Source organism: Athene noctua, chromosome 1, assembly GCF_965140245.1.
Source record: "Athene noctua chromosome 1, bAthNoc1.hap1.1, whole genome shotgun sequence".
Taxonomy (NCBI): domain Eukaryota; kingdom Metazoa; phylum Chordata; class Aves; order Strigiformes; family Strigidae; genus Athene; species Athene noctua.
Genome location: NC_134037.1, coordinates 58,415,635 through 58,440,129, shown reverse-complemented (window position 1 = coordinate 58,440,129; position 24,495 = coordinate 58,415,635). Strand labels below are relative to the sequence as shown.

The window sequence follows — 24,495 nt, the reverse complement described above, 5'->3', positions numbered from 1 at the left end:
GAAATCACTAGTTGGCTAGGAATGGTATGTCCTAAGATGAAATTTGAAAAATTAAGATATTACTCTTCATTTAGAATTATACTGACTCCATAAAAAGCTTGGCAGAACTCCCTTTGATTTAATTAGGGATAAGGGAAAGTTTTACAGTTTAAGGTAATAGTTAGCTTTTAGATTGTGGTCTACCTTTATAAGATAACAGATTTCTCCTACAATGGTATTAGAAACCCTAGTAAGGTCCGGAGAAAAATGAATTATTCAATTTTATTGCATAAGCAGTTGACTCCCATGCTGTGAGACAGAGACTGGTACACAAATACATGGATCATGCACTGAAGTTGTGTTGAATACTTACAATGCTTTTATCAAAGCCTATACCCTGTGAAGCAGCATAAGTACACATATGAGCAATGTAACAATGTCATGAAGTCAAGTAAAAGAAACTGTATTCTTACACAGATAAGCTTTAGAGTTCACTGTGGTAATAACATTTTCTGCTGGACACTGACAAAGTCATTTTCAGTGTGGAAACCTACCACATAAAAGTGGTAGATATTGTAATAACCAAGCAGTAATCAAAAAAAGAAAAGATTTTTTTAAAACATTTAAATATAAGTTTCAGTAGAGGCTTCATGTTCTGCAGGGACTTTTGGAATCTCAGTGATACCTAGGACCTCATATTTAACTTCATTTTTAACAGTTTTTAATTTTATTTTTTTTAATTGTTCAAAAGCCCTGTGCCCTTTCCCCCTTGCCTTTCTTTGCCTTTCCTGTAAAAGAAAGGAAGATACAATTCTAGGGATTTTAATATGGGCCTGTGTATACCACGGATAATATAAGAGTGTGTTTTCTTATTGATTAAATGGCTCTACATGAGCATGTGAGGCTTTCTGTACAAATGTTTTTTGCAAATAATACAGAATTGTCACATATAAGCCTTTTATTGTGACTAATTCAACTGTCTGCACAAAGAGTATTTTTATTCTTACATAGTTATTCAGAGTTCCCTGTTAAAATGATACCAGAATCCTGGATGATTCTGGAATTTGTCACGCTTACTGTATATTTTACAGTATTAAGCCTTGCAAGAAACCCCAGGCTACATTATCTGAATATGAGAGGTATACAGTTTGGTTTAAATACCTTTTGAAATTAAATTCTCTGAGCTTTTCTGTAAGCACTGCTGATTGCAGACATCTATGTTCTGTAAAGTGAACCTTGCCTTGAGTAGTTGGCTTGCTCCTTGACCACTTTCCATCAAGAATACCAAATTCAGCAGCAGTTAGATCAAATGCTTAATACAGCTGAAAATTTAGAAAGTTAATTAGAAAGAGCAAAATATCTAAATTTCTCTTTGCTGCTATGTAGAAAAAATATTTAAATGTTAACTGCATCATTGAAAAACCAAACAGTTTTGTGACTGAATGATTTTAGTGAAATATTTGTCTAGAAACATTTCTTTCTGCTAGACCTAATACTAGTAGTACAACCAAACCCACATTCTTTTAATTGTTCAGGTATACACAGCTATATACTTTGCTATTTGTACATGTGGCTCACCTAGAGTTGAGTGCTGAAATTCAGATCTGTTTAACTTACATGTTATACTCTGAGATCCTGTAACACCCTCTTATTGTTCAAGAGTTACGAATTTGCTTATTTGAATGTTAAGCAACTTCTGCGATTTAGAACTACATTTTTCTTTATGTGTATATTGTGCATCGGTGACTTAAAATGATTTTATTTACTAACTGTGTAACTACATATAAAACTTAAAATATATAGGTATTTCCACAGTCTGTTTAATCCATAATACACAGATGTATCTATTTATGTTTTTAGTGTTAATATTACATTTTCTAGTGGATGATTGTTTTCATTTTGAATAAGTATGAATTCTGAATTATTATTCTGAAGGACAGTACTGCAGAGGCTCTGCTGTCAACTTCCCCTTTCAAGCTTGCCCGCTCTGAAAAGTGACGTGCATGCAGCAGAAATCAAAAGGAAAATGTAGGGAAGCTAGATACAGCTGTGCATAGCCAACAGTCTATAAAGAATGCTCCCTAGAGTGCATTTATACAGACCTAGGTTCTGTGTGATCAAGGTAAAATACTCAGTTTCATAGCAAGCTATGGCCTGATGCAAATCTGGTTTTCTTGCAATTCTTAACTTGAAAGTATCTTGAAGATTCTTCTTCAGTAGTTTCAGACACTGATCTGGTGTTCCTTTAAGTGCAGGTATTGTTTCCTTCTAGGATGAGATTTATTCATTTGAAGGTCCTTTTAAACTCATTTAAAAAAGAAATAAAGTAATTATTTGAAGGGAAACGTTAGGCAAGAAGTTGGAGCTAAGAACAGAAAAACAAAATTAGACAGTTCCTAATCCATGTATAGAAAGATTTTCAAACTATCGGTTCAACTTTCAACTTCAAAGCAGATTTGTAGTTATTTAGAATCAGGAAGTCTCTCGATCAGTCAATATTGGTTGATAAAAGACCTCTGAAGTCTGTCTCTTTTGTACAGGCTGAAAAATCTGCATGCACAGGAACTAATGCAAAAATTCTCAATCGTCTTTCTGTTTTAGAAGATTCTGAACTTAAATTGCTGTCAGGCAACAAATCCTAGAGGAAGGAAATTCACAGCAGCAATCAAAGTAATAAATTTTAAACCTACTAAACACAGAGAATTTTCTATCAGAGCAATAAAGTTGATCATTAAATTAAGAAGTGTACCCATTGATCTTATAAGTTATTGGACGTGAGAGAACAATTTCCATAAAGGTGTGACACTAGAGACCTTAACCACCTCCCTTTCAAGGCCAAGCTCTTTGAATCTCTGTAACTTAACAAAGGAATTAAGTAAACAGTAGTAACATACTTTTTCTTCCAGACTGATAGATTATATGGTATCAAAGCAACTTATCTAGTATTTCAGTACAGTGCATACATCCATGAGTTGTGAGTTTTTACAGCCTGCCAAGAAAGTATATGCATACTATATATTTTCAAAGCCTCTGCCTAAAGCATTATTCAGGCATTTACATATTGCTGTTCTCTCTATTCAGAAACTTGAGTTTTCTGTGAATGTTAGTGATACTGTGTTGTTAGCTGAATTAGTGCAGTGAAGTACCAAATTTTTACCTTCAATAACCAACCCCCTATACTTAAAAAGTATCAATACTCCAAAATAAATTCAAAGATACTCCATCAGTGTTGGCTTTCATATAAAACAGGAGAAACAGTGTTTCTGGGAATACTACTGGGAATAGGCATAGACTGTGGGCAGTGGGAGGGGATTGGAGTCGGTCTACAGGCAGCTTTGCAAAAATCCCCCTCATTTAGCAGAGTACTTTTATAACATATACTTTTCCTGGAAATTTGTTTTTCCTTTTTTGGATATATCATAATATGGCAGTAATAGGCATCTGAATACTTCAAAGAAGAAAAAAAGCAACCCTTTCTTTGATTATTTTGTATACATATGACACTTGAATTTTTTTTTTCTTCTTTTTCCCTCAGTGGCTTCTTTTGGCTATAGGTTAGTAAAACTCATAAATATTGTGAGGTTAAAAGATCTTTTGTAATTATATTGTGAATCAGAAGAATCTTTGTTAGCCACACAGTTGTTCGCTAAAACACCTCATGCTAGTGAGCATCAAGCAACAAGGACAGCACTTTGTTCAAGAGTTTGGCTTTCTGCAGGAAAATACTTGGAAAAACTCTGCAAGTAAATCCTGTTCCTTCAGATATGCAAATTGGAACAGTTTAATTTTAAAGACACAATATGCTTGCTTAGCATTAGAGATATCTGAAGGTAATCTATTTTGTAGAATTGTAATTTGAACTGCAATGAAAAACAGATTTATTTTAGGCCTGTATAAGGTAAGGCTGAAAAATGAGTATTTATTACAATGCTCTCTGTGAATCATCTAAATGCATTTATATTTCTGTGGGATTATAGAAAATTGTAAATATTAGTCTGTCACATGTTCATCAATATCAACCCCAGGATTGTAGAGCTACAGAGCCTGCTACAGATAGAAAAAGCGTATACGCTTGTTATTTTCAGATTTGGGTAATAAATATTTTGACATTAGTGTCACACTTTTTTTCATCGTATAAAATACCATGGTGAATGTTTTCTTATAATACTCATTTAATTGCTTGCTGAATGGGTGCAAAGGTTTATAAAGATGCATTGTATCTATTTCTGTTGGCATACAAAAATAGTAAGAGAAAGATTTAGGAAAGAGAATTTAAATGGCTTACACTATACTGACATGAAAATCAATCAGTGTCTTGAAATTTGCCTCAAAGCAGTATGCATTAGTCAAAATTTCATCTAGTGCACTCCAGTGAAATACAGGTGAATGAATAAAATCCTACAGGAACTGGGAGATAAACAAGAATGTGATAGGCAAGAGATAACCTTGTGGGTTTAGGAAATACAGATATTAAACACTGCTGCATTCTTTTCCATTGTGTTTTCATCTGCATTGTAAACACACTGTCTTGTATATAATTGAATTTTAATAATGAGGTAGCTTCAGCATATGAAATACTTTGTTCCCTTAATTGTACTTACATTATGTGTATTGTTAATTAAGAGAATGTGTGATTTTAATGATTGCAACAAATGGAAGGAACATAAATTATCTTGTTTTCTAAAGGTAGAAGATACGAATCCTGATCATTCTTTTTCCTCAGGTCAACGTGCTGTTCAGATTTATCCCCTCTTTCTCTTTTTATTAAAAAGCATTATGAGGAGCAGAAGCTTTTTGAAAATGTTTGTATATAATTCTTTAAAATCTCATTTATTATAAATTGAAGCAAGACTTTTTTATTTAAAACTATTTTTAAACAAATTCATTTTCCCCTTTGGAAAACAGGGCACTTTTTTTCTTGCTCATGTTTTTGTTTTCCGTCTTCATTGCAGAGCCAGAAACAAGACTGTACTTCTAGCTTTACATATATCTTTATTTTAAATATACTGTCATAGCCCATGATCACTGTTGTCTAATGTCACTGATGGATCTTTTTGCTCACTAACATTTGAATGACTGGCTGGTACATTTACTCTTGCAACAAGATTTATGGTGCTATTGGCTGGATGTGCTGAAGAAACCCTTCTCATGCCACATCCTGTGGCTTTCAACACGCTTATGTCTTTGTGAATGGAAGAAAGCCATGTTCATAGAGTTCCTCCTCTTGAAGGGAGTGTGGAGTATAGTGAGAGGGGAGGAATTGAGCCTAACAGGATTTCTTTCTTCCTTCAAACCTGCCAGATTTGAATTATCTTATTTTGGAAGCATGAAGTATTATGTAGTCCTCCAGTTATTTTCAACCAAACCTTTTTCATTTAAATAAGGAGAATTGATTGAGTTAATTAATGACCCATTTTCTATTATTTCAAGTGTGGTTTCTGTTTAGTAAGTGATACACAGTTCTTTGGAAATGAACCTCTTCCTTACAAGTGTGCATGCTGGATGTGTGTGAGAGACAAGTCTTCTGAGTAGTGATCACTGGAATGCACTTTTCCTGTAAATCTTAAACCCCTGTTTAATAATCCAGAGGTGAAAAAGGACAGAGTCTACATTAGTAATGATGGTGATTTGCAACAGGATTATGGTGGCATGCTTCCACATCGAGTAGTTATACAGTTAATTCAGTTTTTTGTTAGTTTATATGTTAATAGAAGTTTGTTAGGTTTATAAATTAAAACAATTTATAATTACTAAAGTACAAACAGCAGATTCTGTGATAGGATTATGTCACTTATTTGTTGATGGTTGTTTTTCTTCACTGAGGGAAATTAAAATGTTTCACTTCCTGCAATTTAAAATCTGCTTCACTCTGAGTCCTCTAGGCTGGCCAGTGATACTCATGAAAAGATTTTTGTTTATCTAGGGAAACTCTTTTACCGTTAACAATCACATTACATGTGAGTTGTAAATACACTGGGTAGCTAAACTGCTGTAGGTGCTCTTTTGAAAATCTTTTCATGTGGAAAACATCATAAGGAATACATCAGTTCCTGAGTTTTCTTACTGGGAGAAACATGACTGCCCTGAGGTAGAAGCTTCCAGTGCCCCAGGCATCAGAGGTATACTCAAGGTATTGGTAAATACTCTGTATCCAGAAGATCTTGTATTTTTCAAAACCACTATGAGCATTGCCTTCAGTGGGACAATTAAAAGCCTTGATTCTTTAGCAAGACCACATGCAGAGGCATGTTCTGTCTGCTCATTACTAATGCCCTTTGTTCAGTCTGCAAAGGCATCGTGCAAAGCTGTGTATGGCTAAAGCTTCCAAGTGCCATTTGTGTTTTACTGCTGACGAGGTAGCTTTTGGGCTTTTGGGGTTTTTTTTGCTAGCCATTTGCCTTTGTGTACTGGACTGGCACACTTGATAGTAATTGCTATTTGCAGTTTGGATCAGTGTTCTCATTGGAGCTCAGTCCCTTACTCAAAGCATAATAAAGAATAAATTGAATTGGTAATGTAGGCTCTGATGTTAAACGTTTTGAACCTGTCCCCCATGATGATGACACTGGAATTTATTTAATGAAAATTTTGCTTTGGGTTTTTCTGTTGGTATACATAATTCATTTAGGAAGAAGGAGGTCCTGCTACTGCAAAGAGGTTCCAGTCCTTGTTTTTTTTAACTTACGTTTTTAATATTGATTCCTGGGAGAGAAAGTCTCATAGCTTGTCCCATAGCTGAGCTCTCTGCAAATATGCTGTATATTTTGCACTGATCTGAATCAGCCATGCCTGTATCTATAGAAGGCAGTAACTGCAAGGCACAAGGAAACCTTTTACTAAAGACCAGTTTTAGTCCTCCATTCTGGGGTCACATCACTGGAACACCTTACATACAGTATAGATGCAAGCATTTCAGGTTTGGTTAGCCATTACACACTGCCTGAACACATATTACTGAGATTGCAATATAATTTACTTTGGATTTGCTGGTTTTTTTTTTCCCTCTACGGTGGATGGACCCCTGCTTATAGTATGAAATTTTACCTTTTGCTGGGACCATGTACTGACTGGGATGGAGTTGATTTTCTTCGTAGCAGCCCACATTGTGCTGTGTTTTGGATTTGCGACTAACACACCCCTGTTTTGGCTGACACTATGTAAGCACTGTTCAGCAACAGAGCTGGCTTCCCCCCCCCCATTCCCCAGCAAGTAGGCTAGGGGTGTGCAAGAGGTTGGGAATGAACGCAGCTGGGACAGCTGACCTGAATTGACCAGAGGGATGTTCCGTACCATATAACATCGCACTCCGCAACAAAACCTCTGGGGGTGGTGGGTTGGTCTTACAGGTAGCCATTGCTCAGAGCCTGGCATTGGTCTGCATGTGGGTGCTGCCGAGTGAGTGAGCGAACAACTAGGTGGGTGCTTAGGTGCTGGATGATCAACCCACCACAGACTATTACAACACTGTATCCAAGAACAATATCTTGCATTTTTCACTGCCAACTGAGCATTTACAGGCATCCCTGAAGTGAAGACAGAGCATCAGACTGGGTTTGGAAAGAACATATGTTATGAAAGTAAGGAAGAATAGTCTATGAGAGTGTAGTTGGAACTGCAGAAAGCTAGAATTGAGATGTGATTTAAAGTGTGTGGGGGGAAGATAACTGAGAAAATGGGAGTACAGGGAAAATCATATTTTGTGTTCTTAAAAGGAACTCAGAAAAAATATTGAGAAATATGGTAATGATAATATCCTTATATGATAAAAATGATAATATCCTCATAATGAGTTTTTTTAGCAACTTAGAGAAATTCATAGATGTTTAATTATATTATTTTCAGGTGAAAAAAATTTAGAGAGGCAATATAAAATTAACAGGTTTAGAAGCTAGAATTATTTACTAGCTGCGTTATATTTGTATCCCATGAAGGACCTTTTGTTCTGCCATAATTAGTCATTACGGTTCCATCTACCAAAACCAATGAGATAATCAGTTTACATAGGTACACAAATACTAGTTAGCATTCCTTCTTTCAGACTAGAGATTTCTACAGTGAAGTATTAGTTGTGATATTATAGTTGAAGGGATAGAATCCAGGGAACAACCTCCAACAAAGACAGGGATGACATAGGACAGGAAATGCACAGTTCAGAACCAAAATTACTTATAATAAGTAATAATAATCTATAATAGTAATATAACAATTACAAGATTATAATTACCTATAATATTACCCTATTTTCACAACTATTATATTCATTCTGATTTTTCTGAATTTCTTTAAAGTTATTGTTCTATAAAAGACTGTCTTCAGGTAACCTTTTACTTTATATGTATTGCAGTTTGTTCCTGTAAATATGGTATAACTTAGTAGTTTTCACAGAATTATAGAATCAAGATTGAAAGGGAGATTGAAGATTGTGTAGTCCAACTGATCTGCTCAAAGTGTGTTCAACTAGGGAGTATTACTCAGGGCTGTGTCCAGCGTCATTTAGAGTATGTCCAAGGCTGGTGTTGCTGCAAGATCTCTGGGCAACTAGTTCCACTGTTTCACCACCGTCACAGTATGTTAAAATGGAAATTCCTGTGGTTTAATTCATGCCCATTGCCTCTTGTCTTTTCACTGTCTGGCTCCATCTTCATACCCTCCCGACAGGTATTTATACACATTGACAAGATCTCCCCTTAGCCTTCTCTTCTCCAGGCTGAACAGTCCCAGCTTGCTCAGCCTCTTTCTCTGTGTCAGATGGCCCAAGCCCTTAATGAGCTTTGTGGCTTTTTGCTGGACCTGCTCCAATGTGTCCATGTCATACTTTTACTGGGGAGCCCAGAACGGGACCCAGCACTCCAGGTATGACCTCACCAGTGCTGGTAGAGAGGAAGGGTCACCTCCCTCACTGGCCTTCTGGCAGTACTCTTCCTTACACAGCCCAGGATGCTCTTGGCCTTCAAGGGCATGTTGGTGTCTCATGTTCAACCTGTTGTCCACCAGGACCCCCAGGTTCTTGTCTGCAAAGCTGCTTTCTAACGTCTCAGTCCCCAGCCTGTACTGTTGCATGGGGTTATTTCTTTCCAGGTACAAGACCTGGCATCAAAGCATATCTTCCAATTTTCAGCAACATTTATGTTGGGAATTCTATCTTCTGCATTTAAACCAAAAATTTTAAGTATATCAAATACATGCTTTGATTTTATTGTATTATATCTGTCAAGGTTTTATAACTTTTCATAAGCATGCATCCCTTCTAGATAGGATATTGAGCTGGGTGGTCTGATGCAATTCTTATGTTCCAAATACAATTAAAAACAAACAAACAAACCTCAACAGCCATATTCAAGCATTCTCACAAATACACACACTATACAATGTGATTTATTATTTTTCCTTCAAACTTTATTCTATGCATTTATGGCTTTGGAAGGTAAAGCAGTGGAATATTGTCTTTAACTAAATATCTGTACTTCAGTAATGGTATTTTTAAATGGATTCTTCCATGTAGATGAAAATTTCATTTGAATATCCCAGCAGAGGCTGCTCATGTTAGATCTCATATATTTTGTCATTTATCCTACTGCTATCCCTTCTACTTAATTTTATTTGCTTTTGGTTGGTTTTATTTTTTTGCTCTACTTTGTGTACCAGAGGAGATGTTATAAGGTTTTTCAACCGTCGGTCTTCTCCCAGGTGGTTTTTAACTGCTGGAAACAGGTTCTTTGCCATTTAAAGTCATTATACTTAACAGAAGAAATGGTCCATCTTCATAATGGTTTCAGTGCTCTTTTTGTGCATTTTTATTCTATATAATAATAAAGAAAATTATAGTTGAACTGACATTTGTTCATCTCTGATTTAGAAAAGTACTCAGAACAAATTGTCAGGAAATAGTTAACATAAAAAAAAAAGGACAAAATTGAACAGATCAAGTTATATTAAAAAGAGAAAAAAGAGAAAAAGATATATTATCATCTTGACTATTTAATCCTTGGCCCCAATTGTGTGAATTTGCAGGTGTTAAATTATCCAGATAATGGCTTATCAGTTTTTGCTATTGTCAGTAGAAAAATATTAGGAATTACATGGAAGAAAATAAGCATTGGCTAACAGACTACAGATTTCAAACTGTATGTGTTCTCTAGTTCATATCAAGTCTTACGTGAATGCAAAATATAGTGCTAATCTGACTTAATTTATGTTGCGTTTTATAACTGTGATAAAACAGAAAGTAAAAATAACAAGAAGAATGTTTAGTCGTATTATTTTCTAGTAGAAGGAAGCCTTCAAAGAAATTATTTTGTTGCTGTGTTAGAGTGAATAGATTAGTTAAAAAACCCCCAAAATTAGTATGATTTGGATTGCCCTACATCAGATTTACGTGAAATAGATTGGAGTATTTTCACCGTTAATTTGTCTGATGTTATAAAAGAAAATTGTATGTAATGTGTTGTCATGTGCTCTTATGATTATTAGTTTCATTTGTCATTATTTTGTGTTTCTCTGAAATAAAAAAAACCACAGCAGATTTGTTGTTTTTAACGTGTTTGTTATGTGCTAAATCTTTTATTGCTTTTGAACTGAGTTTAACTTGATTACTTAAAAGCCTGTTTTCTAAAGGAAACATGTATTTTTTTGTCTCCCTCCCTTCCTCCTCCTTCAGACAATCTGATTCTGAGTTGCCTTACCAGCATATTATTGTCTAATTTCTACATAGTTCACATGGAATGTCTCATTAAGTCTGTGTCACTTTTGTTATTCTGTGATACAAACTCAAAAGCAGACTGAGCTGACCAGTGAGTATTTTCTCTGGTTGTTCAGTGCACACAAAATCTGCGGGGAACCATTCCCTGTTTGCTCAAGGCTGTGCCACTTGAGTGGCTAAAAAGGATATGAAAGAGTGTTCCTGACCCAGTTCTGTCTGGGTATTTTTCAGACACTTTAAGGTGGTTTTTTTCTGAGGTTTTGTTTTATGTTTTTTCCATTTTGAGATCTCATAAACATGTTCGCCTTTGTCTTACTCTTCATTACTGGATTCCTGACTGATGTACTATCACTGCAATGTGTCCTTCTGCAGGTTGTTAAATGTGCTATGCTGTGAGCTCAATACCCTTTTGCTCTTGGAGAGTCAGTATAAAGTGTCACAGGTTTTGCTAACTGCTCAGGAGGAGAATGTCACAGAAACTTCAGAAGGACAAGGGTAAGAAGTGACTGATGTAAATGTTATTTTAACTATCAACTTCTCTCCTGAGAACAAATACATGAGTACCTTGGTGACTTTAAACATACAAATGCTCTCACTGAAGTTGGCTTCTAATGTGCAGAAGTTTACTTACATGCACGCTTGTCGTCAATCTTAAATTATTAAAAGATACAACAGTGTTATTCTTTCTCCCATGTCCACCTCAGAAGTGTAAGGAATAAAAGAGAAAATACTTTTCTCATTTTTATTTGTATTAATCTTATTCCTGTAAAAAAAAAAAAAGTGCAAATATAAAATCAGGGTATTGTTTTAATGTTTATGAATTAAAGGCATCATCAGTACTTTGTGGGTTTTTTTTGTTTTTTTATTTATTTATAACTTAATTGACTTTCCAGGTTCTGGGAGTTTCCATTCCCAAGTTCTAAGTAAAATTGCAGAGTGCATCCTTTCAAAATGAATAGTGTATTTTTGGGCCAGAAGTGGACAGTCATTTACTCACAGACATTTTGTGCTTTCTCTCAGATTGCTGAATTTTAAGAACTTTTCCTCCTACTGTTTGCTATATGGGACCAATACAGAGTTTAAATCAAAGTGTGGGTGAAATCTCAGCAGATGTAGGTGATTGTTTACCATTTGAGGATGAAACCTACTATTTCCTTACTAAGGAAAAAAGTTGTAAGAAACTTGGTGTATAAAACCTGGTATTTATTAATTTAAAAAAAGTTTGTACCTTGGGTTACACAGTGACTTCAGACAGCAAGTTGGCTCTGTGGTGTTATGAATAACTCTGCTTATTTGTGACAGCAGAAATTTGCTGGTAAGCCAAATAAGGAGCAACTTTTGATGGTCCATTAACTGTCTCTGCCCTAATTACTGAGCATGTGGGCATAACAAAGCTTGCAAGGTTTTCTGCTCTTTTGTGTCCAGTAATTGTTCAGATGTTTCCAATCAGCAGCAGGTAGGGAGGGATGAAGTTAGGATAATGCTTGCAGACATCTCAAAATACTTCATGTTTCTGTTTATTTCTTTATGCCTATGTGTTTTCCATGTTGTGTTTTAACTCTGGTTTGTGTCTCAAGGTATTCTTGCTTGTTGAAGGTTTCTGAATTAAACAGTTGGTAAATCACAGTGGTTCTGATTTTTTGAGTTTTTTGGATTTTGTTTGGTTTTTTTTTCCCCAGAGATTTTATAATTGATGGTCTTTCAGTGGAGAGAAACCATGTTCTTGTAAGGATAACTCTGATTGGAGGACCACAGGAAAGGATTTTGCCTTCGAGAGTACTAGATAAGGTTAGAATCTAAAGTTTAACGATTTCTCTTTCCTCAACCATTTCCTTTATTGATTGAACATTCTTGCTGATAATTTAGCATGTGAAAAATTATTTAATATTAAGAAATACCAGTCCACCTTTAGCTTTATAAAGTGCTAAAATTTTTAAGAAGTGATACACTGGAAAAATTCATTGTTCCCACTGTCTGGGGACTGGCATGTGTCTAGGACATACCATGTTCAGGTGAAATGTATATATTTCTCTATTTTAATGTTAATTTTCCTGGTATAAAAGTGAATGCAATTTGTCTTCTTTTTTTTTTTTTTTTTTTTACTTTTACATTTCTGTCTTTTCTTTATTAGCTTTCTATTTCTTATATTTCCTTTTGTTTGATATTTTTTCCATGCTTGGGTTTTCATCTGCGGTATCTAATACCTGGAGCTTTCATTGATGCTCTAAGATGCAGTGTTTGTTAAAAAGCTCCTTTAAATGTTCTGTTTCTCACTGGCTGTCAGTCTCATAAAGATGAAATGCAAATTACTGTCAGCACAGGAAAGACAGATAGATCAATATACAAAATTGGAAATACAGTTTTGTGGGGTTTTTTATTTTTATGAAAACTGCAATTTCCTTTTTGTTTCATAAAAAGAACTGTAAAATCAAAACTGTCAGTGGTATATACCAGAAAAAAATCTGGCCCAAATGTTTTTTTGATTTTTGTATTCTTTACCTTTTTTTTTTCTTTTAGTTATTGAATATCTCATTGCAAATTGTAGTATCAAACATAATTTTTTGTGCATAGGCAATAATTCTGGAAACTTTCTCTGTGTGTTAATCAAGCAAATGCTACTAATTCTTCTTCTAAATTAATTTCTTTCTGGTCCTGTTTCTAGGGCAGTGATCCATATCCTTGGCCAATGTTTTCATCATTCCCTTTGCCAAAGTGCTATCTTGCAGAAATTCCGAGGAAAGCTGAATTCAGACAAGGTACATACTAAGCATGCAAGCAGTGTAGACATCAAACAGGCATTTCTGTCAATTTAAAATTTTTTTTTCCTACCCGTGATGCCCCCCCCCCCCCCATGCCCTGGATTATAATCTCATAAGTATTTAAGGGGATATTTTTATTGTTGGCTGCGTTTGTAGCTAAATAAGTTGGTTTGGTTTTGCTTGTCTGGCTTTGTGCAACTGTCAATCTGCAAAGCTCCGTTTAGTAATCTAATTCTTATGCAAACTTCAAGATTAACCTTTTGGCTCGTCTCAGGTGGGTGACTCATGAGATACATTTATATCATCTCTCTAGTAACTGAAGCAAGACAGTATGGTTAAGCTACAAATTTTTTGTACACTATTTTCATGATTCAGATCCCTGTGTTTACAAAGCTTGGTGGTGTGTGAAATAGACAGCGTTTAGGATAGTTGGTTTCCACATTGAACATCAATTTGGAATGTGGGCAGACTGAAGAATCCTTTGAAGAACTATCTAGGCAAAGCAGTTTAATTCATACAGAGAAACTGTTTTAAGGTTTTAATTTGCATAGACAATGCAAAAGAATTTGATGAATGGTTTATAGTAAATAAATAATTCTTTGTATTTGTTCATGTTTACTGTATCCTTGAAATGCACTTATTAGGAATTATTTGTGAATTACCTTGGCAGACACAGATTTTCAAAAGTGATATAAATTCTACATTAACTGTAGAATACAAAATAGTCTGTTTATAAATATATAGAAAAAATTTTAGCCAAAGTGATTCCCTTCTCTGACAAGAGGAAAGACCATAGAGTTATAAAAGAAGGGAGTTTTCTATATCTTTAATAATACTGTTCTAGGCTTCCCAAGGCAATTTTCATAAAACAATCAAATCACCATAAAGTGGGTGCCCAGTTGTTTTAAATATGTCTGGTAGTATTGCTCTTGGATTGGAAAAGCATGTTTTATTGTATCCCACTGAACCTCTCTGTTCTCTTGTTCAGGGCAGTTCTGTTACTCGTCATTAACCAGTGGGGTAATAGAATAGAGAGTATAGTTGTCACTACTTTTGTGGATGACAGCCAGCTAGGAAAGCTTGGGTAAAACTTTTTGACTAACTAAGTTTGCTGAAATGAAGTTTCAAAGGTTTGCAAATGTGTTTGATGTATTGAAATATTTTATTTTTAAATGTAATTTTTGATAGTAAAGGTAACTGGACTAAAAGACTATATAACTGGAAAATGACCAGAATATTTCGTTTCATAATGAAACAAAATATTTTTTTTGCTGTTTAAAAAAAAAAGGAAAACAAAACATTGAATGTATTCTATTTCAGTTCTCATTAAAAAAAAAAAAAAAAATTTTTCTTCCACCAAATTGAATATCTGAGACTGAAGCTTTCAGGATGTGTAAGTTATTTTGGAAGAAAGTATCAGAATAAATAGATCAAAAATGAAAAGAATATGTTAATTGCTATTTCTAGTGCTTGGAAAAAAAGAAATCAAGAGCATGTGTAGAAGATGGGGAATGTCTGAACTGTATTCTATAATACTACAGTATGGCAGTGATAAGAGTGCTCCTTCACAGGCAAGGTTAAAAATATGATAATGAGAAAGATCTGTGAGTTACATTTATGCAAGACAGAAGATCTTTGTCAGTTGAAAGTGGTGAGCCCTGGGCTGGAGTACCTCTAGCACAGGCACTGCAGTCTGAGGAAAATAGATACGTTGGGGGATTCTAGACCACAGCTACAGATTGTAACTTTGAAGTGTGATATGTGAGCATAGATTGAAATAATTGGAACTAGCTGATGCTGAAAAGACAGAGGTCATGTAAGTCTTTTAGTATGTTAGAAGCAGTTATAAGGAGGGCAGATTGATTGTTTTCTATGTCTCTGTGCAGAAAAAGGAGTAGTTGGCTTACTTGGCAATAAAGATTTGTTACAGGTTAATAAAAAAAAATTCTAGTAGGATACATCTGGAAGTCATGAAATCATCATTAAGAGGTATTAAGAACAATTTTCTTGGATGTTGTGAATATTCAGAATTCATGTTGTATGTTACTTACACAACTTGTTCAGAGATTTTAAAACCAGTTTAGACAGACTACTTGTTGATTTTGATTCTGCTTCACTGAAAGAAGATGAACAATGTTCATAAAGACTTCTTAATGGCAAGAGTTCTGCAGCTGTGCAAACACTTGTACATCGTGTGAGGGGGATTGCATGACTGCTCTGTAGGCCAGCAAAATGTTTCTGTGATTCCCTGAAGTTGTCTGTGTTCAAATTTCATGCTGCAGTGTTTCATTATGTAACCTGTGCAGTATCATTTCTGTCCTCTTTTTGGAGTGTTTCTATTGTGTGAATAATTAAGACTATTAGATTCATAATTTATTAAAGAATGTACAGTTTCTTTGGCTGAAAAGGCTGTAATTATAGGTTTTATTCTGACCTCTTATTTACCTCCTCTCTTATTACCCAGGTGACATGGACACCTGAAAGGATGCTTACTTTTTTTTTTCCTTTGAAAATTGGTCCTGTGTCTATCATGTAATTGTGATGTCACCTGTAAAAACATAACCTGAGTTCTTTTGTTGTTGTTTTTTTGTTGTGATGTTGGTTTTTTGTTGTTGGTTTTTTTAATTTTTTAATATATCTAGAGAACAGATATTGGAGATGGCTGGGGGGAAGGGGAGAAAGAAGAGGTTACAGATGTGCGCTCAGATATGATACTGCTGTCTCTGAACATGTTTCTCTTCTGACCTTCCCTTCAAGTGGAACTGAAGGATAGATGCAATAACAGAACCTTTGTTTCCCCGGGGTGTCTCTCAGCTAATGGAAATTGCCTTTCTGAGTGCAAGCTGAAATTACTCACTGAATATTTTGGAACTACTGTGGCTGTTGCTTGCTGAAAAGATTATGTACTACTGAGGTCAGGGAACAGGAAGCTTCATTTCCACAGCCCTAGACTTCATGTAGCCTGTGACTGTATCCAGTCTAATGGAAACCATAGATGAAACTGAAAGTAGCATGTGAGGGGTGGTCACTGGAAAAGATTTATTCAATCTGAGTTTTCTATGAAGAAAACCCAAGTGGTGTGGGGTTTTTTTTCCTTCTCTCTAAATTCTTTTGAAGGACACTGGCAAACATGCAGCACTGGCACCTTTTTGGTTGTTCAGCTGTGGGGAGAAAGGGAGGAAGTCTAAATTAGCTCTAAGAAAAAACAGAGCAGTGCTAACTCTGCAGAGTGTCTGGAACATGTATTTTCCAGCACTGAGTCTTGAATGCTGAATCCTAGAGAACTTCTTTTTAACACTCTTGCTATTATTCTGTGCTCATGTAGTGCTCACAGACACTGGCAACCGGATATTTTGCCTCACTGGATTGAAAATTAAGCTATCGTAATTTACACTGAAAAAATTATTAACTACGCTGGAGTAGTGAAGTAATTCCTTCATTTCATGATGACACTTTGTACATGTAGACTCAAATACAAAAAAGTATATTTGTATTTGAGGAAAATCTGCAGTGGATCACTCTTTACAAGTATCTTCCTTGGTTTTGCAGATGTTAAGCATTTGACTGTATGGTATATGTATACGTAGGAAAGGATATATGGAAAAATAAACTTGCTTGATTGTGTATTAATATGTATTAATTATTTAAGCCAGTATTTAGAGTTGGAGAACTATTGGATAGCAATATATTAATGGTTCACTTCTCTCAAAGGTAATTTATAGTGAAGCTTCAAATAATTTATGCGGATCATTATTTACATGTGGAAATTACTTGTGCCGCTTCCACCTGTTTACGCTGCATCAAGATATCCTGTTGCTTTTCTTTTGTCTTAATTGTTAAATTATTATTTCAGGTAGATATTTTGAGGAAAAACTAGCAACTGGTTTTCAGAGTGATATAGTCCTGTCCTGGTTTTGACTGGGATAGAGTTAATTTTCTTCCTAGTAGCTGGTACAGTTGTGTGTTTTGGATTTAGTGTGAGAATAATGCAGATAACACACTGATGTTTTAGTTGATGCTGATCAGTGCATGTCCTAAATTAAGGGCTTTTCAGTTTCCCATGCTCTGCCAGCAAGCAGGTGTACAGGAGTGAGTGAGCGGCTGCATGGTGCTTAGTTGCTTGCTGTGGTTAAACCGTGACAAGTCCTTTCTTATTCAGGATACAGCTATTAAAAAGAATTATTTTTTTATTATTATTTGTAATATTAACTACACTGTAGGTTCTTGAAAGTTGAACTGTATTAAACTGTAATATTCACTCTTCTCTTTGCATAGAAGATCTGTTTTGCTTTTCTTCTCCTAGCTCTGCAATTATGACAGTTGAGGTGAGTGTGACTAAAGAATAGTGTCCATAATTGTCCTGCAATGATGCATTCACTGCTCAGCATTTCCGTATATGTAGGCACCCCATCATTCATTAATCTTACTCTCTTCCTGACTTGTACAGTCCAGAATTGCTGCCAAAAATATTTTTTTGATGTTTTATCTCAGCCACTGTTCTCTGAGTTCTTTGTCTTATACTCTTAACTTGAATGGGAACATGCTGCTATGTTTCTGTTTTGTTTGTTTAATCTGATTTCTTTTCAGCCATATTTGTTTTGATATCTACTGGAAACTAGCCATCTCTCTTTTTTAAATTGTTTTTTAAACTTTCTCTCAAAGTACAAGCTATATTAGCTTTCTTATTAATCCCTTATGATTTAACATAAATGTCTTTATCACCTTCACTTCTTTGACTTGTCCTCCTTTTTATATTTGGCTCATTATTAAAGTATGAGCCTGTTGGTTTTCACTCTTTAAAAAGTCCTCTCAGTTAATGAAAGATGAAAGAGAAGTAATTTATAGGTCAATCAGAAATGTACATGAACTTTCCTAAAATATATATCCTTATATGGATTTGTTTTCATGTAGTAGTCAAATATAATATAGTCAGGTAATTCATTATCTCTAAATTTAGATTTTGGGTAAGATACACATGGATTTACAGATCATAGTTTTTTCAGTCGCAGAAAAACACTTTTGTCACAAAACACAATCAGATGAGAAAGGTCTTGTGGCATTTCTAATGTTTTTTAAAACATTTGTGAATTTTCCTAGGTCTTACCCACTTTAGACACAAAAGCTGGCTGAAGAATTATTTGAAGAATTATAAAGCAGCATCTTTTATGGAATGACATCAGTTTAAATTTACAGAAAGTTATGGTTGGTGGTTCAGATTTCATACATGCAGGTAACTAGGTTATTTATAGTGCAGTTCCACAGCTTCATAAACTCGTAAACGTGGGTTGTTGGGGTTTTTTTTTGAATAAGGCTACACAGAGCAACCAGTGCTAGCACAAAGAAAGGGGTGAGATGGCAGAGTATAACCACGTATAAGGAAGAAGGCAGGACTGCAGCAGATTAATTAAATTGACACAAGCTTCTCTTCAATCACAGTTAGGTTTGAGGATATTTAAAAGCTCACTATCATTAGAAGAGGAAAGTCTTGCTCATTTCCTTTCTCGCTTTTTCTTTTCTATTCCCGTTTTTTATTTTTCCTTTCTTTGTTCCCTTACCTTCTGTACTGCATCCCCTTCAGCAGTTCTGGTATTTCTTCCAGGGGAAAAAAAAAAAATCAAGTCATTAATGTTGGATAATTAATTAACTCATTTAGTGATGTACCAGAAAAGAGAAGGAAGAAGAACAGGACTTCTCTCTTGGCATTGGCTTGTTTTTAGAACACCTCTAGCAACAGTGTGAAAGCCCACCCTCAGTAACAAGCAAGATGTGTAGCCCAGGACTGTGTGGTAGTTGGAGTTCCAGCTATGTGGCAATACTATTGGGCAAGTTATGGTTGCCTACTAACTTGTGAAAGTGAGCTGGTGTTTGTTTGGTATTGTGAGTTTTTTTGAAGCAATTTTCATTCAAAAAATCTCCAAGGTTCATGGTTTTATTTTTGTTTGTACTGTGTTACGCTGCTGGAGGAAGGGGTAGCCCGTGTTTAATGAGAAACTCTTAAGAATAGCAAGTGATTTAGCTGGAAGAAAACAAGATTCTGTAAGTTGCCACAATATGATACCAGTTACAGTATGTAATGGATGTATTAAATACATGGTTATGTTACAGTATCTTGGTTGCATGGATCTTAAGTTTGTTTCTCTGTCATTTGAGTTTGAACATTCCTGTACGCTCTGAGGATCCTAACTCTTGTATTCTCTTTGACGGGGGGGAGAAATCCACTAGTTATATAAAAATGTCTTCATTAGGTTCCTTGCCTGTCACTATTCTAATGACAGAACACTATACGCTTTAGTTATATTTGGTACATATTGGAAGTTACTTGTTTCTTTTTTATAAATATACTACCTTTCCAGAGGAACCTTAAGGCAAATATGGTGGTCCATCTTTAGCAAAATTTCAGAAAAAAGTGTAATTCTGTAATTTTTATTTCCTTAACCTATTGCTGGAGCATAAATTAACATTGTAAAAGATTACTTGTTTAAACAGTACAGTCTTGGATGCATTGGTGCTGCTAGCTACCGGCATGTGCACATTTCAGCAATCACAAAATAAAGATTTAATTTTGTAAAACCTGCAGGAGAGGAAGAATATTAGAGAGACAAACTGTGCAAAGAAAAATAGGGATCAGATCAAGGAGCCAGAAGGAGGCAAGCAGAGACGGATGGGCAATGATCTTGAAATCCTGCTTTCTTGAAATTATTGGGGGATTTTTTTTTTTTTTTAGTAGTTTTAGTTCCTTAAGAGGAATCAAAGTTTCGTCCTGTTCTCAGTTTGGTAAATTGACTGATTAAACCTCAGCTTGTAGTCTGATCCTCGCCTGCCAGACTGAATTACTACAGTCCTTTAAGAAGTGAAGTAACTATTTAACTTGTAGAGGAGTGTTGCTTTGCAGTTCTAAGATTTTCTTCAATCTTCACCCCTTGTAGAAATAGCAGAAAAGGGCAGAGAAAGAACTAGAAATCCTACTGATAATATTGTAAGAATAAATCCTTCTTCACATTAAATTTTCATACTTATGTAAGCTGTTCTAAGCGTCAGTGCGTTACTTGGAATGATGCTAACTGAGGATTTAATTATTTGAGGATAACAGGAATTTCAGGTTAATTAATTTGGAATAATAATGATAATAATTAAATTACTATAATAAGCTTCTTTTGAAATACTACGTATTGTACAGTAAGTTCCAATGGCAAGGAGACAATTTACTCAAATCATTAAGGTCTTTAGATCAACTTAAAATAAATTATATGCAATACTGTAATTCTGGTGAAAATATTCTAATCTTAAAAGAATAAGATAATTTGAAAATAGCATTTTGTGGAAACAGGTTTTATTAGAAAACTGAAAAACTATAAAGAACTAACAGTAACAGCAAATACTCTAAATAACCATAGACTGGCTCAAAGAATTGTTGGATTTTTAATCAGAAGTCACCTTTCATAACAGAATTCATTTATGTATTGTCCAAAATGTAGAAACAGAACAAAGGAGAGTTTGCAAGATATGAAGAACCTTCATCACCTGAGTGAGTAATAGTAGTAGTGCAGGCTACTATCCTTTTGTAATGATGGGAACTGCATGGTCCCACCATGAAGGGATTGCTCACAGCTGGAGTGAGTGCATGTGCATTTACCTTATTACAGATAACACCTTTATTCTTCCCTTCAATTTGACCAGAAAATACTTCATAGCAGCATCAAGTAGTCTGGGAACCAAGTTGCATGAGGAGAGGCAGACTAACTGATTGTTTCATTTTTGTAGCGGTCAGTATTTTCTGTTAGAGTTTGTTCAGTTTTATCTTACATAAAATTACTTAATGAGATGACTTGGCATTTGAACTTGAAATTTGTTCTGCCTTCAGAAAAAATAGAATTTGAATAGTCGGCCCTTCCCAATATATTAACATTTTTTTTAGTAAATGTTGTGTATGGGAAGAAATTATTTCCTCTTTGATTTGCCAAAGCATATGTATGAATTATTTTGATTGTTATCTTGCATATATTATTCAGTGTCATTTTGCATGATGATAGCTTGCTAATATTAATTTTTCAGTGTGAATTCCAAGATAGACATTTTGTTTGCAGAAGATGTTTGATTTAAAGAAAAAATTCTTAAGAATTTAAGTACAGACATTATATTGTTGAAAGCCAGGTTAACGTTTTTCATGTATGATTACACATGCTGGGTCTGTTTGTCACTATGGATCTTCTGTTTTCAAACCTCTGAGAGACTGGGATAGTTGTGAAATTTACTGTCTCAGCCTGTGGTATTTTATTCTAGAAAAATGATAAAGTATGTCTAATTTCCTCGAACTTTGTAGAAAATAGAGGGGAAAAAAAAAACACTTTTAGCCAAGAGAGAAGAGAACATACTTACTGTCCTTTTGTCATTGCATCAGTGGCCATTTTAATTTTGAAGGCATGTCTCCCTATTTTGAAGAGAGAATGTGTCTTTAATAACAAGGTAGGAGTAACAGTAAGGAGCAATCTTTGAAGCTCTTTTCCTTTTCTTTCCTTTTATATTTAAAAGGAAACTTTCATAAAGTTATTTTTGTAAACTGTTCTGCAAATTTGTAAGCAAGCTGAACATATAATGAAAAATGTTATCTGATATATTTGTGCCTCATATATAACAGTTGTACGAAAAGACTGTGTTTTAATAGTCCTCAGTAAAAAGTCAAGCATTCAAGTTAGAAAATGCCTGAATTATATTGCTGCAGCCTCTGACAGCACCAATAAAGAGCCTGTGGCCCTGGCCTGGACCATGTTGGGTGCACCTTGATTTTTCAGAAAACTCAATTTAAAATTCTAAGTTTCTCTAAATATTAATGCAAGACTTGCAAGGTGACATTTCAGTGACAGTAAAAGAGTACTTTTAGTGTAACCTTTTGTCCCTATTTTAAGTCTTTCTGCTAAAGTTGTGAAATGCTGGAGATTATCAGCAAAGCTATTAGAAGAATTCTCATATCATGGGTAGCCCAATGTATTTTCACAAAATGTACTTGATAGGTATGCATAGCAACTGAAGGTATACATGTGTATGCCATAATACCCGTCCATAGTAGAAGCATCTGAAGGAAACCTGCTTGCAGAAAGAAGCAGAAATTTTCTATGGAACACTGTTACATTGCTGTCTTATCATACTTCATGTTCTACAAAATAGTGCTGCCACCTTATGGTTTTATTATTAAAACAATGATACTTGGTGGAGGATCTTTGCCTGTCTTCTATTGTAGATTCTCAGCATGGTGAAATTACATGAAAATACCAAACTACATTCTTTAAAATGTCTTTCCAGTTCTTATCATGTCAAGAGAGAAGAGTAATAACTTTGGGGGAGTTATAAAATGTGCCTCAGTAATGTCTTAATGTTCAAAATCCAGCAGTAAGTAGAATGAATATTTCTGTTCTGTATAAAGCAGAGTGTCACCAGCTTTAGGACTGCTGGTCCAGTTTAATTGTCATAGGATAAGAGATATTTTTTAGTCTTTTCTTCCTAAGGTATGAGGTCTGCCAAAAATACCAGGCAATGATAGGGCTCTCAGATGTGCCTGACTTTCCTGTTCTTCTGTTGAAATGTTTCTAGTTTCTGAATGCATCTACTTGTTTCTATGGTACTCTGTAACTGATAGCTTATTACTTATGTAGTAAGTTTAAAAGAAAGAAAACAAAAATGAGCCAAGACTATCATCACAGAAGAACACTGATTTTTCATTTCTTCTAGATAAAGATCTTGACAAGCTTTTATCACTCTTAAAATGTCCAGAGAAGCAAACTGGGTGGACAGAAATTTGTAGAAAACAGTTCTGCAAAGTCATGAAAGCCAGACCATATATCATCAGTGGAACAAGTGAGTATGACTTCCTAAGTTTAACAAAGCAAGCAAATGGAAGGCCACTAGTAAGCAACTGTTCTCTAAAGTTTCATTGAGGGTTACATTATCTATACAAGTAATCAATAATTTTGTATTGATTATGAAAGCTATTTCAGTGGGATTTTCCTGAGAAATCAGGGTTTATGCCTCATGTCCTATTTTTCTCTGTTTATGGCCATGATCCCTCTGTGTTGGCTGTTTTCAATGAAAGATACTGAACGAGGGTTCAAATATAAGTCTTTGTTTCAGATTTCTAAAGGGTCTATGATTGAGATACTGTGGAAATGGAAGAGAGAGACTGAGAGAAAACAGATGTTTTCCAGAGATCAGTGAATGACTTTAAGATGGATTGGGAGATCATATTAATGGCCAATTTCAGTAAAAAATTTCAGAATTAAGCCATACTAAACATCAAAAAACCTACTCATTCAGGTTTTTCTTCATTTTCATATGTATTTTCTAGTGAAGAGTGTGATCATGGAAGAGCATTGGTATAGATCAGTTAAAACAACAAATGAGCCAAAGCAAAACCAGTGATTGCCCATATAACATAAATCATCAGAAATTGGACATAATAATTCACTTGTAATATCATATAAACTTGTGGAGCAATAAAGAAGCTAGGTGTTTTCAGACAATGCTGGCTTCCATTTCTGTAAGAATTCTCATTATGGTCAGATGGTCAGTACATAGTCTAACTTTTTGTTTACAGATGCCAAAGGTCTCACTTTAAATTCTTTAGGTAAGCAATTCATACAACTGACAGTGAAGACAGATGAAGTATCTTCTATATGGGATCAAACTAACCCAACATTTGTGTTTTATGTGAGACCTGAATTTTATGGTAAATTATATAGCATTATAAAAGTTACAGGGTGGTTTCAGAAGCCTTAAGGAAGTAATTTATATAGGAACTGATTTAATATTAAAATATTTAATAAGAAATTTGTCATTTGTATAATGTGATAATATTTATTGAATGTCAATAGTTACTAAATGTTTCAAAATTCTGAGCTTTCTGTTCTTACTGCTTGTTTGAAACAAACTTGAGCCTATAATCTTAGGTGATTTTAAATTAGTCAGAGCTTTAATCTCCCATTTGGAAGAATGAGTGTGTAAACAGAATACATGTGTATGTATATAACGCATATGTGCACTTATACCTTATATTTGACATCTCCACAA

At 34.8% G+C, this 24,495-nt stretch overlaps 1 protein-coding gene across 1 annotated transcript in view; it reads left to right on the top strand.

The window, feature by feature from the left end:
- TBC1D32 (TBC1 domain family member 32) overlaps window positions 1-24,495 on the top strand; it is an 89,202-nt gene that overhangs the window by 36,239 nt on the left and 28,468 nt on the right. Inside the window, exons 24-27 of the mRNA XM_074923782.1 lie at window positions 11,051-11,173; window positions 12,358-12,466; window positions 13,341-13,434; window positions 23,161-23,286. Coding sequence (XP_074779883.1) covers window positions 11,051-11,173; window positions 12,358-12,466; window positions 13,341-13,434; window positions 23,161-23,286 — 452 coding nt within the window. The remainder of the gene's footprint in view (window positions 1-11,050; window positions 11,174-12,357; window positions 12,467-13,340; window positions 13,435-23,160; window positions 23,287-24,495) is intronic.